At 41.3% G+C, this 23,466-nt stretch overlaps 2 protein-coding genes across 4 annotated transcripts in view; one reads left to right on the top strand and one right to left on the bottom strand.

Annotated features, from left to right (window-relative positions):
• AGO2 (argonaute RISC catalytic component 2) overlaps positions 1-12,996 on the top strand; it is a 48,557-nt gene extending 35,561 nt beyond the window's left edge. For all 3 annotated transcript variants that reach the window (XM_081204495.1, XM_081204494.1, XM_081204496.1), the window contains 2 exons: positions 1,459-1,658; positions 2,693-12,996. In XM_081204495.1, coding sequence (XP_081060621.1) covers positions 1,459-1,658; positions 2,693-2,801 — 309 coding nt within the window. In that variant the 3' untranslated portion in view covers positions 2,802-12,996. The remainder of the gene's footprint in view (positions 1-1,458; positions 1,659-2,692) is intronic.
• Positions 12,997-18,045: 5,049 nt separating this feature from the next.
• Positions 18,046-22,076, bottom strand: CHRAC1 (chromatin accessibility complex subunit 1). The gene is made up of 3 exons (XM_081205293.1): positions 21,877-22,076; positions 19,413-19,539; positions 18,046-18,835 (listed from the first exon to the last, which is right to left on the bottom strand). Exons 1-3 carry the CDS (start codon positions 22,033-22,035, stop codon positions 18,705-18,707), a joined length of 417 nt encoding a protein of 138 aa, XP_081061419.1. The 5' UTR covers positions 22,036-22,076; the 3' UTR covers positions 18,046-18,704.
• Between the last annotated feature and the right edge of the window lie 1,390 nt (positions 22,077-23,466).

The raw sequence follows: 23,466 nt of genomic DNA, 5'->3' as shown, positions 1-23,466 counted from the left end.
GCTTCCCCCGACCCCAGCCCCCAGAACGGGACCCAGAGCCATGCCGAAGCTGCATGCAGCTTTGGCATCGCTCTGAGAGCTTGCGGGGCTGGGGGAGGGGGAAGCCCTCCGCCAGCCTCCAAACCAGGTCGGGAGACAACGGGATGGCGCACTGCTCCTCCCCGCTGTCCCCCGAGTTTGTGGGGCTGGCGACGGGAAGGAGCAGGCTTCCCCCCCCCCGCCAGCCTTCTAACAAAGTCGGGGGACAGCGGGATGGCGGGATGGCGGGGTTCCGCCTCCCCGCTGTCCCCCGAGCTTGTGGGGCTGGCGGTGGGGCTCTCCTGAAGCCTGGAGAGCGAGAGGGGTCGGTGCACACCAACCCCTCTTGCTCTCCAGGCTTCAGCGAAAGCCTGCATTTGCCTCATAGGACGCACACACATTTCCCCTTCATTTTTGGAGGGGAAAAAGTGTGTCCTATAGGGCGAAAAATACGGTATATTTTAGTTATATTTCATATATAATTGAACGTGTGTACTACTTGGAGATTTTTATTTTATTTTTAGTAAGTGGTTTATAAATATTCAAAATAAATAAATGGTATATCATACGAGAATATATTTTAAAATTATTCCTGGAAAAAATAGGGGTTCATGAAATGTTTAGAAAGTATAAAAAGAAACATTACTTAAAAAAGAAATCTTGAAGGGATTCCATGTTACCATAGCAGATGTTTTGTGATTGGTGCCTCCAGCACACTCAAAATCAAAATTCCAAAATGTGCCCACTGGTCCAAGAAGCTTGTGTCAACCCCTAAACTAGCAATTCTGAATTGGTACACACTCCAAAAGTGGGATGAACCAAATTATCTTCACTTAATCTTTTTCTTATAGCCCAGCATGTGTCAAACCTCTTTTGAGCTTCCTCTGTCTTGGGCACCTCTCTGTGTCCAACAACAATAATAGGTTTGTACTAAGATTGGCCTGGTTTCATTTAACACTTAAGCCATGGCTTGTTTTAAGAAACCACGAGTTAACCTCGAAATATCGCAAAGACGATCAAGCAAACCATGGCTTGGTTCTCCACAGCCTGGTTTGTTTTCCAGCTGCTCTTGCCTTGTCCCTTTGTAATTTGGTGATGGTCTGAGGTGAGGTGGCCAAATGCTGGTTATGAAAGTGTTCAAAGTTTGCACCTAACATGCCATAGCTAAAACAAACCAAGATTTGTTAGCCAACAACAAAGCATGGCTTTTCAGATTGTGACTTGTTGGCAATAAACAAATCATAGTTAAGCTTCTGGGCGGGGTTTGAATGAAACTCATAGGTTCCTTCAAATGAAAGGAATTATTTAATCTATATATATATAGATATAATTTATATTTATTCATAGGGTAGCTTATAGAAATTCAGTGTGGTGTGTTCAGTCCATTTAGGTCTTGACTAGTGGAAGGAGAAAACCTCTGCTTCTTTGTGCTCTTTTCAGGGGACAAGCAGGCCATCTCATTACCACGTTCTCTGGGATGACAATCGTTTCTCTTCAGATGAGCTTCAAATCCTTACCTACCAACTGTGTCATACATATGTACGCTGTACTCGTTCTGTTTCAATCCCTGCACCAGCATACTATGCACACCTGGTTGCCTTCAGAGCCAGGTATCATCTGGTGGATAAAGAACATGATAGGTGAGAAACCTGCTTGGGACTGATGGAAATGGGCAGAGTGCAAGTCTGTATGTAGCTTGCCCGGAGGCTGTATAATTTGCTTCTCCTAGCTCCACGGCGTTTCCGTGCGCTGCTCTGGTTCACCAGAAGCGGCTTAGTCATGCTGGCCACATGACCCAGAAGCTGTACGCCGGCTCCCTTGGCCAGTAAAGTGAGACGAGCGCCACAACCCCAGAGTCGGCCACAACTGGACCTAATGGTCAGGGGTCCCTTTACCTAGCTCCATGAAAGTATTTTCTAGCTCACTTTCTTGTGATTAATAATAACAACGAACCACATTTTTTATGTAGAGACATTCAAATTGTCATTCATCATTATTAAAAAGTATTAATTTATTGCTTTTCTACCCAAAGGCCCACGAAGCAGTGAACAACAGATTAAATTAAAAATTAGATAAACATAAAATAAATCCAGATAAAAATCCATCAATATAGGAAGATAATTGCATCTTCAAACAACCATGGCTAGGATAGTAGGATGGTATTGAGAATAGATAATCAAATGACAGTGCGATCCTATACATAGCTTTACAGAAGTAAGTACCAATGAGTAACTGAAACTTTTCAAAGGGGTTATATTATTGTGTGTGTATATGTGTACCTGTCCTTACATCTTTGATTTCTGGGTCCTTTCACACTCAAACCATGTTACAGTTTTGGGATGTCTCAGGTTTAGCAGTATTCCTACAGCAGATGTACCAGACCAAGAACCATTTTGTTTTAGCATAGTGAACTGGAGCCAATTGGAGATTTTTGATTCTCCAGCTGGAGTTGCCTGTAATTTTCCCCTGCTCAGGGAAAAGAGTTTGGCTTAATAATGGGCCCTAAGTGTGCTAGATTTCTTGTAGAGTGCATGCTTTTTAATTTTTAAAAGATGCTCTGATACGAACTGAATACACTGTTTAGAAACATCAGAATTGCCTTAAGTGGAAAATTATCTCAGGGTAGATAAATAAAGTGAGTTTTGTCTTTCCTCTTCCCCCTCTTATCTTCTAGTGCCGAAGGGAGTCATACGTCTGGTCAGAGCAATGGCAGAGATCATCAAGCACTTGCAAAAGCCGTTCAGGTTCATCAAGATACATTGCGCACCATGTACTTCGCTTGACATGTTGCAGTGCTTTAAGTAACTCAGTTCCAAGTTGGATTCACAGGAGACCAGCTGCACTTAGACCAACAGTTGCCCCAGCTACAGCGACAGCCAGCAATGAGTGATGCATCGTAATTTTATTAGGTTTTAATTTTTAGTATTGTTTTTTCATTTGCAAGGAAGCCTTCCGTCCGGAATTTCAGACTTGATTGCAAACTGCAGACCTGTACAAAATTGCACAGCTATGAGAAGTTTGGATTTGCCAAAATCAGAAGCTGCTTGTCAGGAAGAAAGGAACAAAAGAGAAACAAATCAAAACCCACCTTTTGTAACTAAATCTAGAGCTGTGATCTCAGGGCTAAAAACAACACTTTTCATTTAGTTATGCCTTTCTACAGATATACTTGTTTGTAACTAATCTGAAAATACCCAATTAAGATCAGGCTTAATGGGTTGGTGGAAAACCTATGAATTTTGCTTTTATTCCTGAAAAGAAAATGAAGTGCTAATTCGGTGCCATTTAAATCCTCAGTCATTTTGGATGCATTCACAAATGGTTTAGTATTGAGATGCAAAAGGGGAGAATCTTGGTTTGCCCCTTGCTGTCTTCTAGATGAACAGTCTGTGGGGGTCTATGGGCAAAAAAGTATTTTTTGAAGTTCTTGAATGTCTCTCATTGTGCTGTTTTAAGTTTTTCGTAGAATGAATAATGGAATTATTTCAGGAAGAAAAAGGAGTTTATTATACATTTTATTAGGTCCATTGAAAGATTAGCAAAGCGTGCCATTAAAAATGTATTTTTTTTCCTTAAAAAAAATCCATTTTGATTACTAATCATGGAGTTTGTCCTATAGGACTGTGACACTTAATTTTCCAAAGCTTTTCTAAAGAATACGGGTCTGTGGTGATACAGTACAATCTTTTTCACTGTTATGTTTGAATTAATGTAAAAATTATATATGTTCACAGTATTAACATGATAGACTAGATGCTATTTATTTTTATTTACTAAGGAGTGATCAGCTCAACTTACTTCTGTTAACATATCATAAATTCAGGAATGCTTTGGATTTGAGATGAGAAGTTTATCATGGGGACACTAGTGATTTGGGTTGGAATTCACCAACCGTAGCTTTTGCAAGTTCTCTATTCATTTCAACAGGCCTTGTGTGTGATGTTTCACCCACATCTCTTTGAAATGAATAGAGGACAAGCTGTAGCAATGCTTGGTGTATTGTACCTTTCAAAAGCAGGAATATGCAACTGACTTAACGAGGCAGGGTTGAGAGATTTACCTGGTGTATATATCGTTTTATTTAGCTTATATTTGGAAGGGCTTGCTGAGCTCATCCAGCTCAGTAGATCTAACACTCAGTAGTTTAGGCATGAAGGAACAGTTCTTGATTCATTCAAGCACAAAAAATTACTTTCCTGTTCGATCATCTGAGACAGAGAAGTGAAAGGAAAGAGATCTGGTGTGTACTTGGGCAGTGAAGTGTCAACTGTTTTGTGTAACATGAATAGAAAGAGGTGGGGGAGGTTTGCCGTTCTCTTTGGAGGAGCATTAATTCAAACAGAGACCTACTTAAAAATAAAAGCTTCTGTACATTTGCACAAGATTCATATAGGTGACTAACGACAAATACCATTGCACTAATGATGGCAACAGGAACACTACTAAGATACTGTCGAAGAAAGCCCAGGAAATTTCCCTCCTAATCTGACCTTGCTGGAGTTTACAAAAAGAAAGAAAAGAGCTAAACACATCAAGTCAGTGTTAAGTACTTTTTATGCTTGTAAAACCATCTTAAGATTCATTCGAATTTGTTTTTTCTCTCCTGAACAGCAGAACAGCTGCTTTGCAAGATTTGTTTCCATTTCTCTATTCAAGAAGTGGGGGAAATGGGATCAGGCTGTGCTAAGGTTGTTACGGTATTATAGAACTGATAGTTGATGCCTGGGCAACAGAGTGCTCAATTTTTTTTGTTGCCTGTTAAATTCTAGGAATCTAATTTATGCTGTACATCAGTTAAAGTCTGCACCTAGTAAGCAGTGCCTCATAATGCCAAACAGATCTGCTGGAACAACAGACAGGCTTTTGAGGCATGAGTATGTCATGTTTCCTTTTGTTTAAAGTGTGTGTGTGTGTGTGTGTGTGTGTGTGTGTGTGTGTGTGTGTTAAAATTCTGGACACCTCAGTTCCAGCAGCTTGATTGTTTCAAGAAAAACAGGACCCAGTCAGGGTCTCTGTCATTCTGCTGCGAAAAGCAGATCGCAACATCTCCTCCTTGAATTTATAGCATCTTACCTTTTTCTTCCTGGATTTGTTGCACTTTCCAGCTTGCGTTAGGGAAGCGATTGAAATGTGAAGAGATATTTGGGGTTCACCACTGTTCAGTTGGTGAACGAGCTGGTTCTAAAAGCTAATCTAAGCTAGTTCTGTTCTAGGCTGGCACATAAGGTGACAGTAATTCGCTAGTTCCTTGTTTCTCTGTCATCTTGAAGCTACATCAGGCAGAAGGAGGTGGGCCAAGATGGTAGAATTTTCCTTGTCTTCCTATTCAGAACTGGGCGGCCACGTCAATGCAAAGAGCTCTTTACCGCAGCTGCTGTTAACTAGCAACGAGCTAAAATAGTAGCGGCTATCTTCTAGGTGCTAGCTGCCAGTCACTTTTCATTTCTTCCGTTTCCATTATCTTCATTGAATCAGCACTCTCAGACTGCAGATGCATGTCCACAATTGTTGCCTGGGCTTGTGAAGACCCTTCTCCAAAGAATTAATGTTGTCACAGGAATGTGCAGCAATTCCATGTGAGTATTCTACCTGTGTAGAAGGAATATGGTCCGTTTTCTGAAAGTTAGATATCATTGTGTGGCAGAAAGGATAAATGCATGTTGTTTTCTTTCTTTTTATCTTGTATACTGTATTTTTTTTTAAAGGCTTTTTCCCTTTCTTATTGTTAGATGCATGGTGAACTAGCGTCTAGCAAGATTCAGCATTGGGGGGAGGGGTTGTAAAGCTCGTTTTTGAACCATTGACAATGCACTTTGAAAAGATAGGGCACTCTGATTATGCACAGGAACTGCTTTTTATAATATATGCATAAACCAAAACTCCAATTTGAAACAAAGAATACATCTTTCTACACAGCTGTTTACTACAATGACTCTTGAAAGCACAGCAATATCTCAGGTGAATGATTTCATACACTTTTATCCAAAATATTCTCCATGAGAACAAAGGAGAATAGTTTACAAAAAAAAACTGAGGGGAGTCCAGGGTTGTGTCATATACCTGGAAGTGCTTTTAAATTTTATCTACTTATTGTTGGAATCAATTTGTAATAAAACTGGTTCTGTTAGGAATTTGGCTTCTTTTTCTCCTTTTTTAAAAAGTTGTTCCCTTTTCACATGCAGAGAAAACTGGGTCTGATTGACCTCCATAATTGTTTTTTTAAAATGGCATCAGCCCTCAGTTGTAGCCAAGCAGGTGTTTCAGAGTTGCATTGCCTGTAAATGCTGCAGTCCTTTCTCAAACTTCACCTGTAAGGATTAGACTCTTCTGGATGTGTATCTGTGCTAGGGATGGGGAACATACAACAATCTGGATGTTGTCGTAATGCAGTTCCCATCAGACCCAGCTAGCTGGACAATGGTTGGGGAGGACGGGAGTTGTGGCCCTTCAGATGTTGTTGGACTGCAGGTTCCCCCTCACTTCTCTTATCTGTGCTATTGCCTGTTTGATGCTTATAAATTCCTGTAACGTCTCAAAAAAGAAGAACAAGGGGCTGACATCTCAGCCCTAGCAAAACCAGTTGCTTTGCTGTCAATTTCATGTTGCCAAGTAAGGAACCTCCTATCGTGGGAAGATTTGAGGGGTGGTGGAAACACCCTATAGAATTCAAGTGTGCAAGTTTCCTTTTTGTTTTTGTTTGCTTTACAATTTTAGCAGTATTGGGATGTAAAAAAAGAAGAAAGCAGCAACCAATGGAATTGCTTCTGTTTCAGAGCGCAAACCAATGAACCAGCAATGATAACTGAAGCCATTTTATCTGAAAAAGCAAAACACACTATAATTGGTCTCTTGTGCCTTTTAAAAATATGCATTCTTGATGCAGAGAACATGGATGCGTTCTGGAGCATATGAGGATTGGCATGGTTGCCCCTTGCTTGCTCAGAGGTTGTCGGCCGGAGATAAATGACAACGGGAGTGAGAGACAGAGCCAGCCATGGCCAGATCTCCTCCCCACACCACATTTTAGAGTTGTTACTGACATTAGATCATGTATTGGGCCCAGCCAAGTTCTTTGCCTCTCCTCCTCAGCTTTGGGTCTTGAGCACAGGAGCAATCAAGCCCCTGCCTAGCTTTCATTACTGTTCTGGTGCTGACTTGATTGGGATATGCAGCACATTTGAGGCTGTGTTGTTGAATTTTATTATAACAATGGCTAGAGCACCGGAATAATTCACATCTAAAAACTTGCCAAGGGGTGTGTGTGTGCTGCTAGTCTTGACTTGTAAGGACATACTGTGTGGCTGCATGTGGCGACTTCAAGTTGAGCTGTGATGGGTTTGTTCAGGGGAGATGAGAATTCTCACAACGCCCTCTCTCCTTTTCCTCCTCAGCTTTGCACATGCTGGAGATTACCTGTGTTATTTGAGTTGCCTCTGCCTGTATCTAAAATTCAGATAACATGTAGCAGTCAGGTAGGTAAAAAAGATTGCATAAGTTAGGAGGAGCCAGCGTAGTTAGTGCCTTCTGCGTGCTGTTGAACTCCAGCTCCCAACCAGGAGTCTGAGATGATGGGAGCTCAACAACATCTGAAGCATCATGTAGACTGTTGTGACCTAGGCTATGGCAGCATCTTAGTAGCTCCAATTTCTTGGAGATAGTTCTATGAGTCTTCACTCTTTCTGATCTAGGTTGTTGGATATGGGATTGGCTTAAACATTAATATGGGCTCCTGGGTCGCCTACCAATCTGACACATATATATTTGTCTAAGGCTGCCACCCCCGGAGCTGAAAAACAGTTATCGGGAACAGGTGGGATTGGAAGTATCCAGTTATATGCAAGCACACAATAGGAGCGTCAAGCCTTATCTCTTGAAGTCAGCGTAGTCTCTCCCCACCCCCTTGAGAAATGAACTAGGTCTCACGTGCTTAGCAACGCTTCACAGTCCCATGTCCCGTCTTCACTTCTGGGCGTTGGTTGGAAGCTGCCTTATTACCAGTTCAGACAGATCAGTCGTCCACCTAGCTCATTATCACCGAGTCTGGAACAGCTCTTCGGGGTCTCAGGTCTTTCACATCATCTGTGACCACTGACACTTTGGGATGAGATTTTGGTCCTTTGCTTTAGGGGTTCTAGGTATAAATCTTGCCACATGTGATATAACCCAGAGAACAACTCCTGTGACATTACTTAAGCCATAAGGTCTTTCTGCCTAAGGAAAAGAATGTAAACGTTGTCACTAGTAGGTAGCAGTTGTAGATTAAAGTTTTGTGTTCCAGTTATAATTCGTTTCTCCAAAAGCAGTTATTTTTGTTTGGTAGCTTTGTTTATTTTGAAATGGCACTGGCTAAGATCCATGCATATGACACCATGCATTATATCTTCCTTTCGCATTTGTAGTTACTGACAATTCGCTTCTAAAAGCATCCAGGCCATAATTTCTAGGAAAAACTCAAGCAGGATGTAATTGCACTGATTTTTTTTTGATTATTTTTTTTTTTACTGTAAAGGGTTTTCTGTTTGCATCTGCTGTAGCTATTGGAACAATACTGTACATAGCGTTAGGATGAGACAAGGGAGAAATTTTCACATTCATTGTTGTATTTCTAGAGTGAGTGTCTGATTTTACAGTATTAAGAGAGGAACATAAAGGCTCATATTTAGTTTCTGCATTTTATCCATTTGTATGTAGCCAACAAATCCTTGAAGGACAGTTTGCTAAATTTGCTTTATATATTTTAGTGAAGTTTTGTCTGCTTTCACTCCATAGCTTCATTTTTTTTTGTCCCTTTCCAAAATGCACTTTGCTTGCAAAATATTTACCCCCCCCCCCGCGATTTTATGCACTGGTATAATCAGTTATACATAGCTCTCTGCCCTGCAGTTTTATCACTGCCTTTTTGACCAGTCGGCCATGCTGTCTGGTTACAAAGAATGCAGATTGGGAGATGTGCCAAGAAAAATGACTGGTGGAGAACCTCAGCATCTGATTCATTTGGCTGCTCTAACGTGGCTTTGGGCTCAGCCAAACTGTTGCAGCGGCTATGTGAAACCATTGGACAGAGGGCAAAACGTGGGCTTGGGCTTCATTCTGTGCCATAGGGCTGCTTACCTGACGGAGCTTTTCTCACTCAACCTTGTATGAATTCTCCATACTAATTAAACGGGCAGCCCAAATGGATAGCTTGTGAATTGGATAGCTTGTGATTTGTGAATTGATCTTTCTGTGGCCAGTTATTCTTTGGGCTGCAAATGTACCTGTTAGTAATTGGCTCCGACTTCTGTTGAACTACCCTTTGGCACGCTTAAAGCAGACAGAGAAGCCCCTGCCCTGTTTGCGAAGTTATTTCAGCCCTCCCACCCCATGTTAAGCCTGTTCATTTGGCCTGCTGTGTATCTGACTCCACCCTACTTAAATGTCTCTTCTTTTCACGATGATCCCTGAAGTATTGTCATAGAATTAAAACGGCACGGCCAGATTGCAGCAGAGGACTCTTCAACTAGTAAGCTGGTACAGTTTAAAGACTACCTCCTTCATACTTCGAAAGAGATTAGAATATCCCGTTCCCCCCCTTTTTTGAGATGTGATTTAACATTACTGAGAGTAGCCAAAATTCACCAAAGGACCTGAGTCGCTATGAACTTACTGGCTTTTAATCTGAGAAGCCAAGTGCCATACGGGGTCTTATAGCATCCTTTATCAGAACAAGCAGTCTGGATAGAACCCACAGGATGCTGCCTACTTTGCAAAGGCGAAGAAAGTTGTTGTTTTTAATGAATTTAATATGGCTTGAAGAATTGCAGTGATATCATGGACGGGTCCACTTTTACCCTGTATTTGCAACCCTCCCCCCCAAACTGTTGTTTCCAATAAGAAATGTTTGAATGCCTTAGGTGTAGGAACATGTGTGTGCATGGGATGTTTGGCCAGGATCTAAGAAGCTACCCCCTAGGGTCTTGGGCATGTACTTCTCCCTTTAAATGGCAGGCCCTTATTCCATATCACAGGCTAATGATAAGATTCCCTTTTTGCTTCAGCTGAGGTTTGCTTCTTTTGCATATGAGGGCTTGCCATTTGAAAACACAAGTCCCAAGTTCTCTCGTGCATACTAGCTATGAATCCAGATGTGCACACATATGTAAAATAATATATAAGGTCTCTTGTTTTAACAGAGGGTGACATGAAGGTGCTTCAAACTTATTTTGAACCTAGGATGACATTATGTGTTGAATATTTTTGAGATTCTATTTAGGTATTTTTTCTTCGAACTTCAAGATGCTATTTTTCCCTACACAAGTCACTAACTTATATAAACTCTAAATGTGCAAATATATATATATTCTTGAATGTTTTATATTATGAGTGTGTTCTGTTTCACGGTATGAGAATTTGGTCACACCCAAGATCTTGAAGTGAGTGCAAATAAGGTGCTTTTATCTCAAACTAAACTGTAGAAAGCTGTCTTGTAATCATAATATTATTCTGACGAGCGAATTCATTGTGCTCATTTATACATACACATATTGCTATCAAGATTGTCACTGGATATGTCATAGGGCTGTTATCCATAACTTACCTACTTTACTTACTTACTTGATAGTTAATGCAAGTCATCATAAGTTTCATCGTTCAGGAGAGTAACAGTGCTTGTACTATTCAATAGTCATGTTCACCAGTAGTTTGCAAACAGATCTGTTCATAATTTTTCCCATCCTTTGAAGCCTGAGATCCATAGAGCTATGTGAATCCCTTGGGGATTGTCTTTGAGCAACAGACCCTGCTGTCCCGTATCACAGTTTGTGCTTGAATGTTCCCTGGAGTTTCAAATGTGGGTTGTCACGTGGCAAAAGGAAGATGGCAGTTCAAATAGCACAATTTCAGAGCCTACTTGGGTGTGTGGCACTAGGTGTGGAATGTAGGAAGCTATCTTAAAATGGACAGACCATTGGTCTACTTAGTTCAATATTGTCTGCCTAGGCTGATTAGCAGCAACTCTGCAGGGTTTTCTAGCAGGAGTCCACCAATTCTATTTAGCAATGCCAGGAACTGAACCAGGCGGGGGTTTTTTGCATGCAAAATGTGTGGTCAGCCACTGAGGTATAGCCTACACCAGTGGTTCGTTTGATACGGTGACTCACAACTCCGAATTTATTTGGTGTGGTGACCCATAAAATTATTGCCACAAGCGTCAATGATATGCCAACGAAATGAAAAGTTGCAGGAGGCATTCATCATACCAGTTAAAGGTTACTAACAATATTTATTTTGGGCTTACTTATAAAGCCTGTGACTCGTTTGCACAGGCTTTGCGACTCTTGTGGTTCATGACCCATAGGTTGGGAAACACTGGCTTGCACAATGAAGCCTATTTCTTTGTCTGCCCCTTCTCCACCGCCGTCTGAAGCTGGTGGAGTTCCTGAAAGCACCTGAGCCATCAGGAAACAGGATACTGGTGTCGATGGACCTTTAGGCTCTTACGCATGTTGCCAAATCATGGTTTTAAGGGAACCAGCATGGCATCTGTACTGACCCTGAATTACAAGAGAGGGCTTAAACTTGGGGAAGAAGGGTGTTACTGCTAAATTGCCAGAGATTGATGTAATTTGTCCCTTCAACCACTTAAGGCTGAGAGAAGTGTCCATAAGGCTTTATGACGCTGAGGGCTAGAGACTTCAAGCAAGGGTTATGATTTAAGTTACTGAAAACCTGCTGAAGTCTGCTGAAGCAACCAAATTGTCAAACGGGAACTATCCTACTTTAAATACTACTTTACAATGCAAAAAAATCTCCTGCCTTTCCCGTCAGCTGTTCAAAATCTGGCAGAACTCCATGAAGGAGCATAAGGGTGTAGTAACTTTTATCCCACATTAAGGATATCCCTAAAAGAGTGAGCTTGTTGCTTGAGATATGTGACACTTTGATTCTCAGTCTGGAAGGGAAGAACAATTTTGCTGCTGCCTCTGGAGTGAGCCTAGATATCAGAGATCTCCGAATTCATGGCAGCTTTTTCTATAGAGAGTTTTAAGAACAGTGCATGCAAATAGCTGTCTCAGTTCTGTGAATTTTTCAAGATTACAACCAGGGAAGAAATACTTCTTGGGAAAAGAATTTGGGCCCGTTGCTCTCCTTTAAAAACAAAACAAAACAAAAAAACTACCTCTGATTATGATGAGAAAGCAGTATTGTGGGCCCCTTTTCAGTTCTTTTTAAGAGGCAAAAGGAAGTGGGGAGACAGACTGCATAGTAACGTTACTTTCCCTACCTCCCATTTTCTACCGAGTCCTTTGCACAAACTGTTGGTGACGCCATGCTTTCCTCAGGATGTGTGCTGACTCTGAAGCTTTTTCTTCTTCATTTTTCCGTGTGCTGCAAAAGCCACAGCGTCCTTTTTTTAAGGTGTACTGTACATATTGAACACCCACTTATCATAGGGTTGGAGTTGGGGTCGGCTGTGCTCCTTTGCCAAGTGTGCCCCCGCCTGGTCAACCGAGACTTGCCACTCAGTTTCTAGCAAGCGATTATTATGACCAATGGCTATTAATCCACAATAGTAAAATAGACTTGAGAGTGTTTTGCACCATGAAGTTGGAGGTAGGAAGTTAGGATGTTTCAGGGTTTATGGTGTAATCTGATCTTAAAAAGCTTTGGCACACTTCAGATTTAACTGACATCTCCTGGGATTAATTTTAACCTGTAGTTTAGTTTAAGCAGTTGTAGTATTTTTTTAATTTACTAATGTTTCTTGGATCCAGACTTAAGTTACTTCACTGAAATCAACGGGACTTAACCCAGTATTAACTTGAGATCCAGTGTGGTGTCGTGGTTAAGAGTGCCGAACTAGGACCTGGGAGACCGGGGTTCAAATCGCCACTCGGCCATGAAGCAAACTGGGTGACCTTGGGCCAGTCACAGTCTTCTCTCAGCCTAACCTACCTCCCAGGGTTGCTGTGGGGGTTAAATGTGGCGAACCAAGCACACCTCCTTGGACAAAAAGACGGGACATAAATGCAGTAATGAATAGTAATAATAACTTGGCGGTGGCACCCAAGTTCAGCAAACTTGGGTCTGGATCCTACCCGGTGAGGGAATAATTGCCTAGGAACACCATTATCGTGCATATTTCATTTGCCAAGAAGGAAGAAACAAAATACATTGTTGAAAAAAACCTGATTAGCTAATGAGAGAGATTAGTGAAGGGCCTTATTTCAAAATGGTACTAAATAGAAATAGTTTACATCCTTTTGCTGCCTCTCTGTTGCAATGTTCCAGGCTTCCAGGATATACAGAAATATAAAATTAGCACTTGAGGAAAACTTAAAAAATTATTTCTTCCCATTAGTAATGCTGTAGAGTTTCCATTTCATTATATACATACATATATATATATATATTATAGAGAGTATACTTCACTCTATACATTCATCTATAAAAACTCAATGTAGGAGAATTAGCATTTTATGCAGTGTATGTACCTTAAGCAGTTTTAGTTACATGCTTGCTTGATGCGATGTGGTTTCTTTAACTTAAGCCTTAACAAATGTATCAAATTTGTCCAAAATCAGAATATGCAAAAACAGTAATTTAGTAAGACTTAACTCTTTCCCATGAAGGCACAAGAGATTTTTGTCATTCTATCCCAATTTTTACAGAATTTTACACCTCCTGGACTGGGGCTCCAGCCACACTGTTAATCCGGACATTGTGATGTGTGGAGAAGATATTAAGCAATTGGAAGAAATTCATTTTTTTAAAAAAGGGCTAAGGGGATTAATGTTGCTTCATTCCCCCGAGTGATATGTAGTTGTATTGAAAGAAGAGTCTTGACGATTTTTTAAAATGTACATATGTTGAAAACATAGTGATGTTTTTTTGCATCACATAACTGACATTGACTCCTTTTGTCTCCAAGATTAGTCGCAGGCGTGGGTGGGGCTGGTTGGGGACCCAGCACTCTTTCCAGTTTGGATCTACCTCACACTAAGCAGTTGGGTGCTAATTTATTCAAATTATAAATGAGATTGTCCAAAGTGACCAAACAGTATGTGATTACTTGTCCTCTGAAGACAAGGGTGTTTGGGGGGTGGGGGTGGGTTGTGTTACAAAAATGCATTTGGTTTTTCTCTCTCTTCATCTTTGTGCCTTTTGTGTTGAGTCCCGATGCATAGCGAAATCGTCACGCTCCTATACGAACTATAAACCCTTTTTAACAGCAAAACTGAAAACTGTGTCAGGTTTCTGAAAAATTAACGAAAGTGTATTTTTGTGTGTAATAAAACTATATAAATATACAGCGTAACGGAATGCTTGTAATGTGGAAAGAGTTCTTTTTTAAAGAAAAAAACATGTATTGAAAAACAGACAGACGGAAGGAAAAAAAAAACATTGATACTCGGATCCCAAACTATTCTATGCATACATTTGCATGGTCGTGAACCATGCATGCTCTGTGGAGCGTCTCAGCGTTTGCCCAAAAGGAAGTAGTGTGGCAGTTCAATCTTGGGATGACTGTGTTCCAATGCGCTAGCCAATATATGTGGGCCGCCTCATTTGTTTCAGCGAAGGGAGCAAATCTGCACACGACGAGATATATATATATACTTCCTCCATTTAATTAGTGAAATCTCTGTGGCCTGGGTAGTTCCGAGGGTGGGAAGCTCAATATGCGTGAAGATGTGTGTATGTAGCTACTAATACTCAAGCTGTACATCAACCTTTGCTAACCTGGTTAGCCCTCCAGATAGGGGACTACAACTCCCATCAGCCCCCAGACAGCACTTGCTCACTGGGGACTGATGGGAGTTATAGTCCAACAATACCTGGAAGGCTGCCCTCCCGGGCTGGCAAAGGTTACTGTACATATATACATGTATATAGTAAAACATGGAAGTGATGTGTGTGCATATGTCAGGTAAGGGAATAAAAACATCCAAGTAACTTTCTGCATGCTTTTATATAACAGTTTGAATATCCTTTTTTATATAAAACTTTTTTTACTTACCTTTTTTTTGGGAGACTAAGTTGTAATATACTATTGTTTTTGAAGATTGAAAATTTGACTTTATAAACCGTAACCAATACAGCATGGGAATCTTTTCCTGTAAAAATTGATAATTTAGTTTAATATCCGGGTGGGGGAATTAAAGAAATGTGGGCCGGGGGGGGGGGGGAGACGGGGGACACCAACATTCCTAAGTGGCAGGATTTAAGCTATACCCTAAAGGAGGTGTTTTTCCTTTTTTTTTCTTTTTGCTGCAGAGAGACTCAACAGGAAAAAAAGTGTATGTTACAAAACTGCCCCAACGGGTCTATAAGTAAAGCTATATTTTATAAAAGAGTAACCAACCTTTTAATATGCTGCATATAAGTGATCAGCATTGTTGCACTTTCTCAGTAATAGTGTCCTGTAAATTGGCTTATGGTTAAGAATTTTAAAATGTTTTTAATGTACCATAGTACTTGGGCAGAATATAAGACTTACAGGTACCTCACGATTGAAACAAGAGCCTGAATATGCTGCATTTTGTTCCTTTTATTTCACTGAGCATTTTGTTTGGCTTTCATTAGTTTTAATATATTGTTAAAAGGCTACCTGGCTTTTAATTTGTATTTGTTGGATCCCCTGAAGAACTGAGAGACTTTGTCTCTCTTCACTTAGTTAGACATTCTTACCCTTTACCGGTGTTAGTTCAGTAGTTGTTATCAAGTCTGCCCTGCATTGTTCAGTAGAGGATGTAGTGACTTTACGAAGTAGGTTTTGAGAAAAAGGAAACTTAAGGTTGTAAAACAGACAATATATGTTCTCTCTTGGTTTGTATGCTTGCTTTGTAATCATTGAACATCGAGATGGGGAGTGGTGTCGTTTGCTGCTTTCCAACTGGAAAAAAGCAATCATGTACTTGTAATAATTATATATTGATTAAGGAATAAGCTAAAAAATCAATTAGGATAACCTAACTGGACAGCTGAGCCAAAACACCCCCCATTGGAAACTGAGGGCAGGATCCAGCTAAACAGTTTGGCTAGCACAAGGATTTTAGCTGTACAGTGGAAATTCCCTGCCTCTCACCCCCTAAATCTGCTCCAGAGGCTTGAATATGGGAATATTCCACTGTGCAGTAAATGTCCTTGTGCTAGCCAAACTGTTTAGTTGGACGCCACCCTGAGTTTGCAACCAGTTGATTTCAAGCAACATATGCCCTTTAGATCTAATTTCCTTCAGAATAACTTGGTAGTTTTAATTCCCCAAATGCATTATAACACAGAGGGAGTTGTGTTTGGGAGTAGAACGCAGGGAGAGAAACTCTTGAAGGAAGCTTCAGAAGACTGTGAAATTCAACATTTATTGTCCTGTTTTTAAACTTAGGTGGTTCCTCTTTCCATGTTTGTTTTACAGCTTGCTAGTAAAATACTTTGCACTACTTATGCAATAAACTCATGACAAACTAACCTTTTACTTTTGTTTTGGTTTCTTGTGTATGTGTGTGTGTATATATATTATAAACTAATACTAAAGATTTAGTGTAGTGTTTTTTTTTATTACCTCCATACCATAAGACATGTAACAAGCTCAAAATGCTGTAAATCATGATGAAATATGATGTGAATGATATTTTATAAAGTTATTTTGTATGGTGTCGATTTTGTTTCTGCCTCATAGTATGTCAATAAATTACTCATATTTACAAGTTCAAATGTACCATTTTCTATTATGCATGGGTTTCAAGTGCCTGGTATAATTAATACATTTTTTACAGGGTGGGAATGTGGACGCACACATTCTGGGCAGTTTTTATCATTGATCCTATGAAGTAAGGTAGGCTGCATGATGGTAACTGGTCCAAGGTCACATAGCAAACTCCATTGCTGGGAAACAATTTGAACATTTGTTTTTCAGACCAGCTGATAATTCTTAACCATTCTGGTACAGTATTGTGTGCATAAGAATAAACTATTTCCTTAATAGCTCAGTTTCCATGGAACCTAGGAGAAAAATGACTGGCTATCTCTGCAATTTAATAGATGCTGTTTTGCTCATACATCACTAGACCAAGGTGCTTTGTAAAACACAGGACGCTATGGCTGTGTAGTCCATAACTTCCTAAGTGTGTTCCATCTTTCTAACTCCCAGGTTTGCTTCAGAGGGTAGAGCTTGCAGCCACTGAAACGGGAGAAATAGTGTACCTGCTGTGTACTGCACTTGCATTTTAATTAGTATATTGTTCAAACTCTCTCCCATCATGGGGGAGACTGAGCTAAGCTTTGTGTCCTCTGCATGAGTACTTCTAAATGTCCAGAAACTCATAGCCACTGGAGAATTACAGTTTTAATTCCACTGTAGAAAGGGCTCTGGTATGCCATTACCAAACAAACTGGTAGGGGCATATAAACCTACCCATATTTTAAGAACTTCAGAGGGTTAATTGACAGTGGAGCAGGAGAATTTGAAGGGTGGGTATAATGTAATACCAATATTGCAAACGTCTAGTCCCAATTTGACTTTTTTTTAAAGCCTGTGATGGTCTGGAACCACTCAACCTCCAGTGGCTTCCAGAGCACAGGCAGATACCCCTGAGATAGCACCTGCCCTTGAGTAGCAGGGAAGGTTCTGCCATGTGGGTCATCACAGAATAGAAGCTGATGAAGCAAAGGCTTTAGTAAGTGCTTCATTTTTTGTGAAAAGGTAAAGGACCAAGGAAGGAATTACTTTTCCTGTGGATGAGCTGGCTATATAAGCGTTTAGTACTAAACCTTCCAAGCAGTTTCAAACAGCATCTCTATCATTCAACATGTTGATGGAAGCAACTACAGAGTTGGTGCAAGAGGATGGGTTGCCTAATACATAGTGTAAATGGATCAAAAATCACATTTTATTACTCTCCCTGCCTTGGAATGCTCACCTATTATCCCACTTCAATTACGTTTTACATCACGCAGACACACAAAACAGCCTTCACTAAGCCTTTGGCCCAATCCCTGAACAGGTTCAAGTTTCAAAGGAAATGCAAAGGAAAAGTGCTTATACAATAATCTTCTGAATTCATTTTTATAAAACATTCATTAAAACAAGTATTCTACAAATGTTGCCACTGTTTAAAGAATAAAGTACATCTCTTACTCAAAATGGGAAAGAGCCCTGCTGTGGAAATGCTACTTCTATATTTAACATCCTTTCAAAATATACATATTAACATAAGGCAGAGCAGATTCCCCCCCCCCCCATTAACAATATGCATAACATCACTGCAAGCAGTAATTAAAAAAAACCAAAAAACATGAAGTTTCCCCATTTGTTCCCAACTAGGCTGGACATTGTGCATTATGTTTGGTTTCTATGAAGCTGTTAAATGAATTGTTCCCTATCAGGAGGTTCATTGTCACTGCTGAGCTGCCCAATGTGGGCAGAGGAAGAAACCTCTGTATTGGAAATACAGTATCCACAAGATAAGAATGTTTGATACGTAGTTGGTTAAGCTTTTAACAAAGAACTGTAAATAAAATAAAATAAAAATCTCTTCACAAGTTCAGTCCCACACTTATGGCTCTTGCATATATTGTAAAACAAACTGGCAATCCAGTTGTTCAATTTTCAACCAATCCAGAGATAACAGGACTTTTCTTGAACACAAGTCATCTAAAAAAGTTAATGTGTAACAAGGATGTGCTGTAGGTCTAGTCATTTGTCACCCTCAAGATGCTTCTTCCTCTTCACTTTCTTCATCCTCTTCCTCTTCTGCCTCCTCCTCCTCTTCTCCTCCCTCTTTTTCTCTCTCAAGCATTTTTAGATATTTGCTAGCCAAGATCTTCTTTGGCAGGATATCTGGAAGAAGGGCACCATCATTAAATGATTACAAAAGCATTCTTACAGGTGCTAGAAAATAACTAAGGAAAGGTGTGGCCCAATGTAAGGTTCACAATGGAACCACATACCTAACGCAGACTTTTACATTAAAAAAATCTTCCAAAAAAAAAAAAAAGATTTTCACTGCTATGGTTGTCCAAGAGCACTTGGTAAACTTAAGGAGGTGACTTGTGAAGACTTAGAAACTAGAATGGGTTTGAACAGGAAATCTGTATCCTAGTCATTCTCTCTACCCATCATCCATAACTCTCATGTTTCTCTCATTCAGCAATGAAACAATTGCTGAGATGGCTAGAGCACCAGTGGCAAAAAACCCATTCCGAATTGGACCAAACACGAGTTAGAGCTTAACATTGAGCCTACCAAGTGGCGATGGCGATGGCAAAGACGACCTTCTTTGCCACATTCGTTGTATCAGTGGAAAACAGTTCCAGGAGACTTTTTAAGGTGGTTTGTAGTCTTAACAGAACCAACTTCGCCATTGGGGACTCAAAAATCTGCAACAATTACATGACCGATAAGAGTAAAGACCTACCTGCAAGGAACTGAAATGTATCATAGTTCTCTGCTGTATGGGACAAGTCACTGTAGGTTAATGATGTTTTGTTCTTTCCCTGGCCGTGCTTGTAGGAATGCACGGCTAAATACTGGACAAACAGCTCCTAAGGATAAGAATATAGTATGCCAATGAGTCAGGTATATATTATTCAGCATACACTATTTTATTGTAATTACATCAATCACCCTCTTGGAACCACAGAGGGTACTATAACAAGAGGAGGTATCATGGTGCAGTGGTTAGAGTGCTGGGGGACCAGCATTCAAACCTCTCCCCAGTCACGAAGCTCACTCGGTGACCCTGGGGAAGTCAGTCACTCTCAGATTAACTTATCTCTCAGGGTTGCTGAGAGGAGAAAATTGGGAGGAGAAAAACTGTGCATGCCCCCCCATAGTTCATTGGAGGAAAAGTGGCACACAATTGAGTTCATCAATCAATAGATATCCACGATGCAATACAAAATATGTCCCATAGTAGGCTGATCATGGGCTGGGAATCTAAGCTACACTTTTTATCACCACTGTTGCCCCTACTGCTACTCGTCTTCCAAAGCAACTACTCTATTCCGAACTTAAAAATGGAAAGTGTAATGCTGGAGGTCAACAAGAGGTTTAAAGACTGTCTCGGCAAATCTAAAAAAAATGTAGTATGTATAAACACTGACAACTGGGAAACACTGGCCTGTGAGTGCTCCAGTTGGAGAACAGCCTTTACCAAAGGTGTCATGGGCTTTGAAGACACTCGAACTCAGGACGCAAGGGAGAAACATGCTAAGAGGAAGGCATGCTTGGCAAATCCACACCGTGATGAACTCCCACCCGGAAACTAATGTCCCCACTGTGGAAGGACGTGTGGATCCAGAATTGGCCTCCACAGTCACTTACGGACTCATTGTTAAAACCGTGTTTATATTATATAATATATATTATTAACTTGTAAGATATGGATTTGTTTTGTGTTTTTTTTAGTTGTTCTTTTAGTTTTCAAATGTTGCTTTTTGTGTGTTGTGTATTGTTATTTTTCGATATTTTCGTGGTGTTGTGTGGAAAATACTAATAAAATTTAATTAGGAAACAAAAAACCACGTTTATGGAAGACAATCTTACTTGGCTACGAGTGATCGCCAAATAAATAAAACATATTTAGCTATACCCTGCCTTTCCCCCTGCCTTACAGATAAAAGTAACAGCTATAAACACAGAAAAGCAGCAATCATTGATAATTAAAACATACATATATAGGCTTTAAACCCTAAAAATAATTACAAAATTACAAGGCATCAAATGCAGTCAGTTCCCAAAAGCCTGTTGGAACAAGAATGCCTTCAACTGCTGGCAGAAGGGCAGCAAGGAGCTACAGTGGTGCCTCGCAAGACGGAATTAATTCGTTCCACGAGTCTCTTCGCCTAGCGTTTTTTTCGTCTTGCGAAGCAACCCGCTTAGCGGATTAGCGCTATTAGCGGTTTAGCGGCTATTAAAGGCTTAGCGGATTAGCAGCTAAAAGGCTATTAGCGGCTTAGAAAAAGGGGGGGGGGAGCGGAAAAAAATCGGAACACTTGCAAGACGTTTTCGTCTTGCAAAGTAAGCCCATAGGGAAAATCGTCTTGCGAAGCAGCTCAAAAACGGAAAACCCTTTCGTCTAGCGGGTTTTCTGTCTTGCGAGGCATTCGTCTTGCGGGGCACCACTGTAGTGAGTTTGGTTTCCCAAGGCAGGGAGTTCCAAAGTTGACATTTGCTGTAATTGTGCTGTTTAGCTTTTCTTTTCTTTTTTTAAAAAAAGTTCTTTTGTTACTAGCATTTTATAGAATGCGCTTGATCTACTGCTGATTTAGTTCATGATTCTATATAATTCACGTTGTATTTGTGATGCTCTATTACTGTACGTCATTGTTGCTCGGGAGCCACTTTGCAATAGAAACAGAGTAAGTTAATAAATCGAGGTCAAGGCGGGAGACGTGAAAACTCCCCTGGGTCCCCATCTTTCCTCACAACAACCCTGCGAGGTAGGACTGAAGAGAATACAGTGGTACCTCGGGTTAAGTACTGAATTCGTTCCGGAGGTCCGTTCTTAACCTGAAACTGTTCTTAACCTGAAGCACCACTTTAGCTAATGGGGCCTCCTGCTGCCGCTGCGCCCTGAAGCACGATTTCTGTTCTCATCCTGAAGCAAAGTTCTTAACCTGAAGCACTATTTCTGGGTTAACTGAGTCTGTAACCTGAAGCGTATGTAACCTGAAGCGTATGTAACCCGAGGGACCACCGTACACATACATATGTATGTATGTGTCTCATGTTTAGAAAAACCACTCCACCTTCCCAGGAGCTTGGTCTCCACAGGAGAGCCGCTGCCACCGTCGGAGCTGCCTCAAGCGCAGTCTCCCGCCGGCGTCTCCCTCGCGGCCTTCGCATCCCCCTCAGAAGCGTCCCTGCCGGGGCCCTACCGTGGCCTTCGCCGTGAGGAAAATGGCGTCCGGGTTGATGCTGGAGACCTCAGGCGAGCTCTTCATGATCACCCGGATGCGAGACAACGGCAGCGACACCAGACGGTTCTCTTCGCCGCCGCCGCCGCTACCGCCGATTCCACTCACCCGCGACGCCATCTTCCATCTCCCTCCCACAACCGCGCGGCCTCCGCCGGAAGCCTCGCCTCCCCCCTGGGATTTGTAGTTTTCGTCTCCGCTCTGGCTGCGCCGTCGCCAGGGCTCGGAACTACCTATCCCACAATGCACTGCGGCCACCACCCCGCCTCCTTCTCTCCGAGCCCAAACGCGCGGCGAGCCCCGCCTCGTTGAGAAAGACTACAAGTCCCGCAAGGCGCGTCTGTGACATCACTCGTCAGCGACCTTGAGCAAAACGCATTATTCCCGCGCAGAATCTTTGCCAGTGCAGAACATACCTTCGCCCCCTGGAAGCCACTGTGGGGAGAAGGCGGAGTGTAAATAAATACAGAAGCATAGAATTGTAGAGGTCGAAGCCCCTCCTCCCCTCAGGGTCATCTAGTCTAACCCCCCTGCAACGCAGGAATATCCCTTATAGAGATCTTGGTGTAGCCCCACACTAACCAACCGCCTTATAAACATAAAATATTAAAACCAATTGTACTAATAATAATACTTTGGCATGTCTGAAGTAACCGTCGCTTGGAAACACCTACTACTATTATTATTATTACTCCTGTACTACTATTACTTTGAATGCAGGACTTTCTGCACGCTAAGCCAAAGCTCTGCGGATGAGCAAGAGCCCTCAAAACACCTGCAAGCATAAAGTGCATACGTCTCTGGAGACTGATAAGTGTTTTCTTTTCTTTTTTAAAGTATTTTTTGTTGTTGTTGCTGTTATAAGTTCATTTCCTGAACACACAGGAGATTAGTAGTAGATAGGTAGCCGTGTTGGTCTGCCATAGTCAAAATAAAAAAATTCCTTCCAGTAGCACCTTAAAGACCAACTAAGTTAGTTCTTGGTATGAGCTTTCGTGTGCATGCACACTTCTTCAGATACACTGAAACAGAAGTTGCCAGATCCTTCTATATAGTGAGAAGGTGGGGAGGGGTGTTACTCAGAAGGGTGGTGGGAATTGGAGATAGGCAGATAGCTGAGAGAGCCTCTTGACGACTCTTAACGACTGTAATAGGTCTTACAGGAAAAGGCAAGGGGTGGGAAGGTGAGAAATGGTTTAGTTATGTATAGTGAGATACTGGAAGGAATTTTTTTATTTTGACACAGGAGATTGCTGAAGTATCTAGGCTGAGAAAAAAGAAACCTGCCCATGACTAATTGGAACACCAACTAGTGGATATGAACATTTTAACAGGATATGAATTAGCCATACCTGGCAGAAACTGAATCTGGAATCTTCTGCATGCAAACCACTCAGCCTCAGATTTTGGATACAAAACTCTAGGTATAACTCTATAACATGGACTGCAAGAAGATCAAACGTATCCATTCTGGAGGAAATCAGCCCTGAGTGCTCACTGGAAGGACAGATCCTGAAGCTGAGGCTCCAATACTTCGGCCACCTCATGAGA

The sequence above is a fragment of the Podarcis bocagei genome, assembly GCF_964188305.1.
Source record: "Podarcis bocagei genome assembly, chromosome: 8".
NCBI classification, from domain to species: Eukaryota; Metazoa; Chordata; class Lepidosauria; order Squamata; family Lacertidae; genus Podarcis; species Podarcis bocagei.
Note: the sequence above shows the minus strand (reverse complement) of the source record. Positions and strands in the feature narration are given on the sequence as shown.

Coding starts and splice junctions, on each gene's coding strand:
- CHRAC1 (XM_081205293.1), bottom strand. CDS start 22,035: ATGGCGTCGCGGGTGAGTGGAATCGGCGGTAGCGGCGGCGGCGGCGAA. Junction 19,540..21,876: donor TCCTCACGGCGAAGGCCACG/GTAGGGCCCCGG, acceptor TCTTATCCTTAG/GAGCTGTTTGTCCAGTATTT. Junction 18,836..19,412: donor TACATTTCAGTTCCTTGCAG/GTAGGTCTTTAC, acceptor CCCTTCTTCCAG/ATATCCTGCCAAAGAAGATC.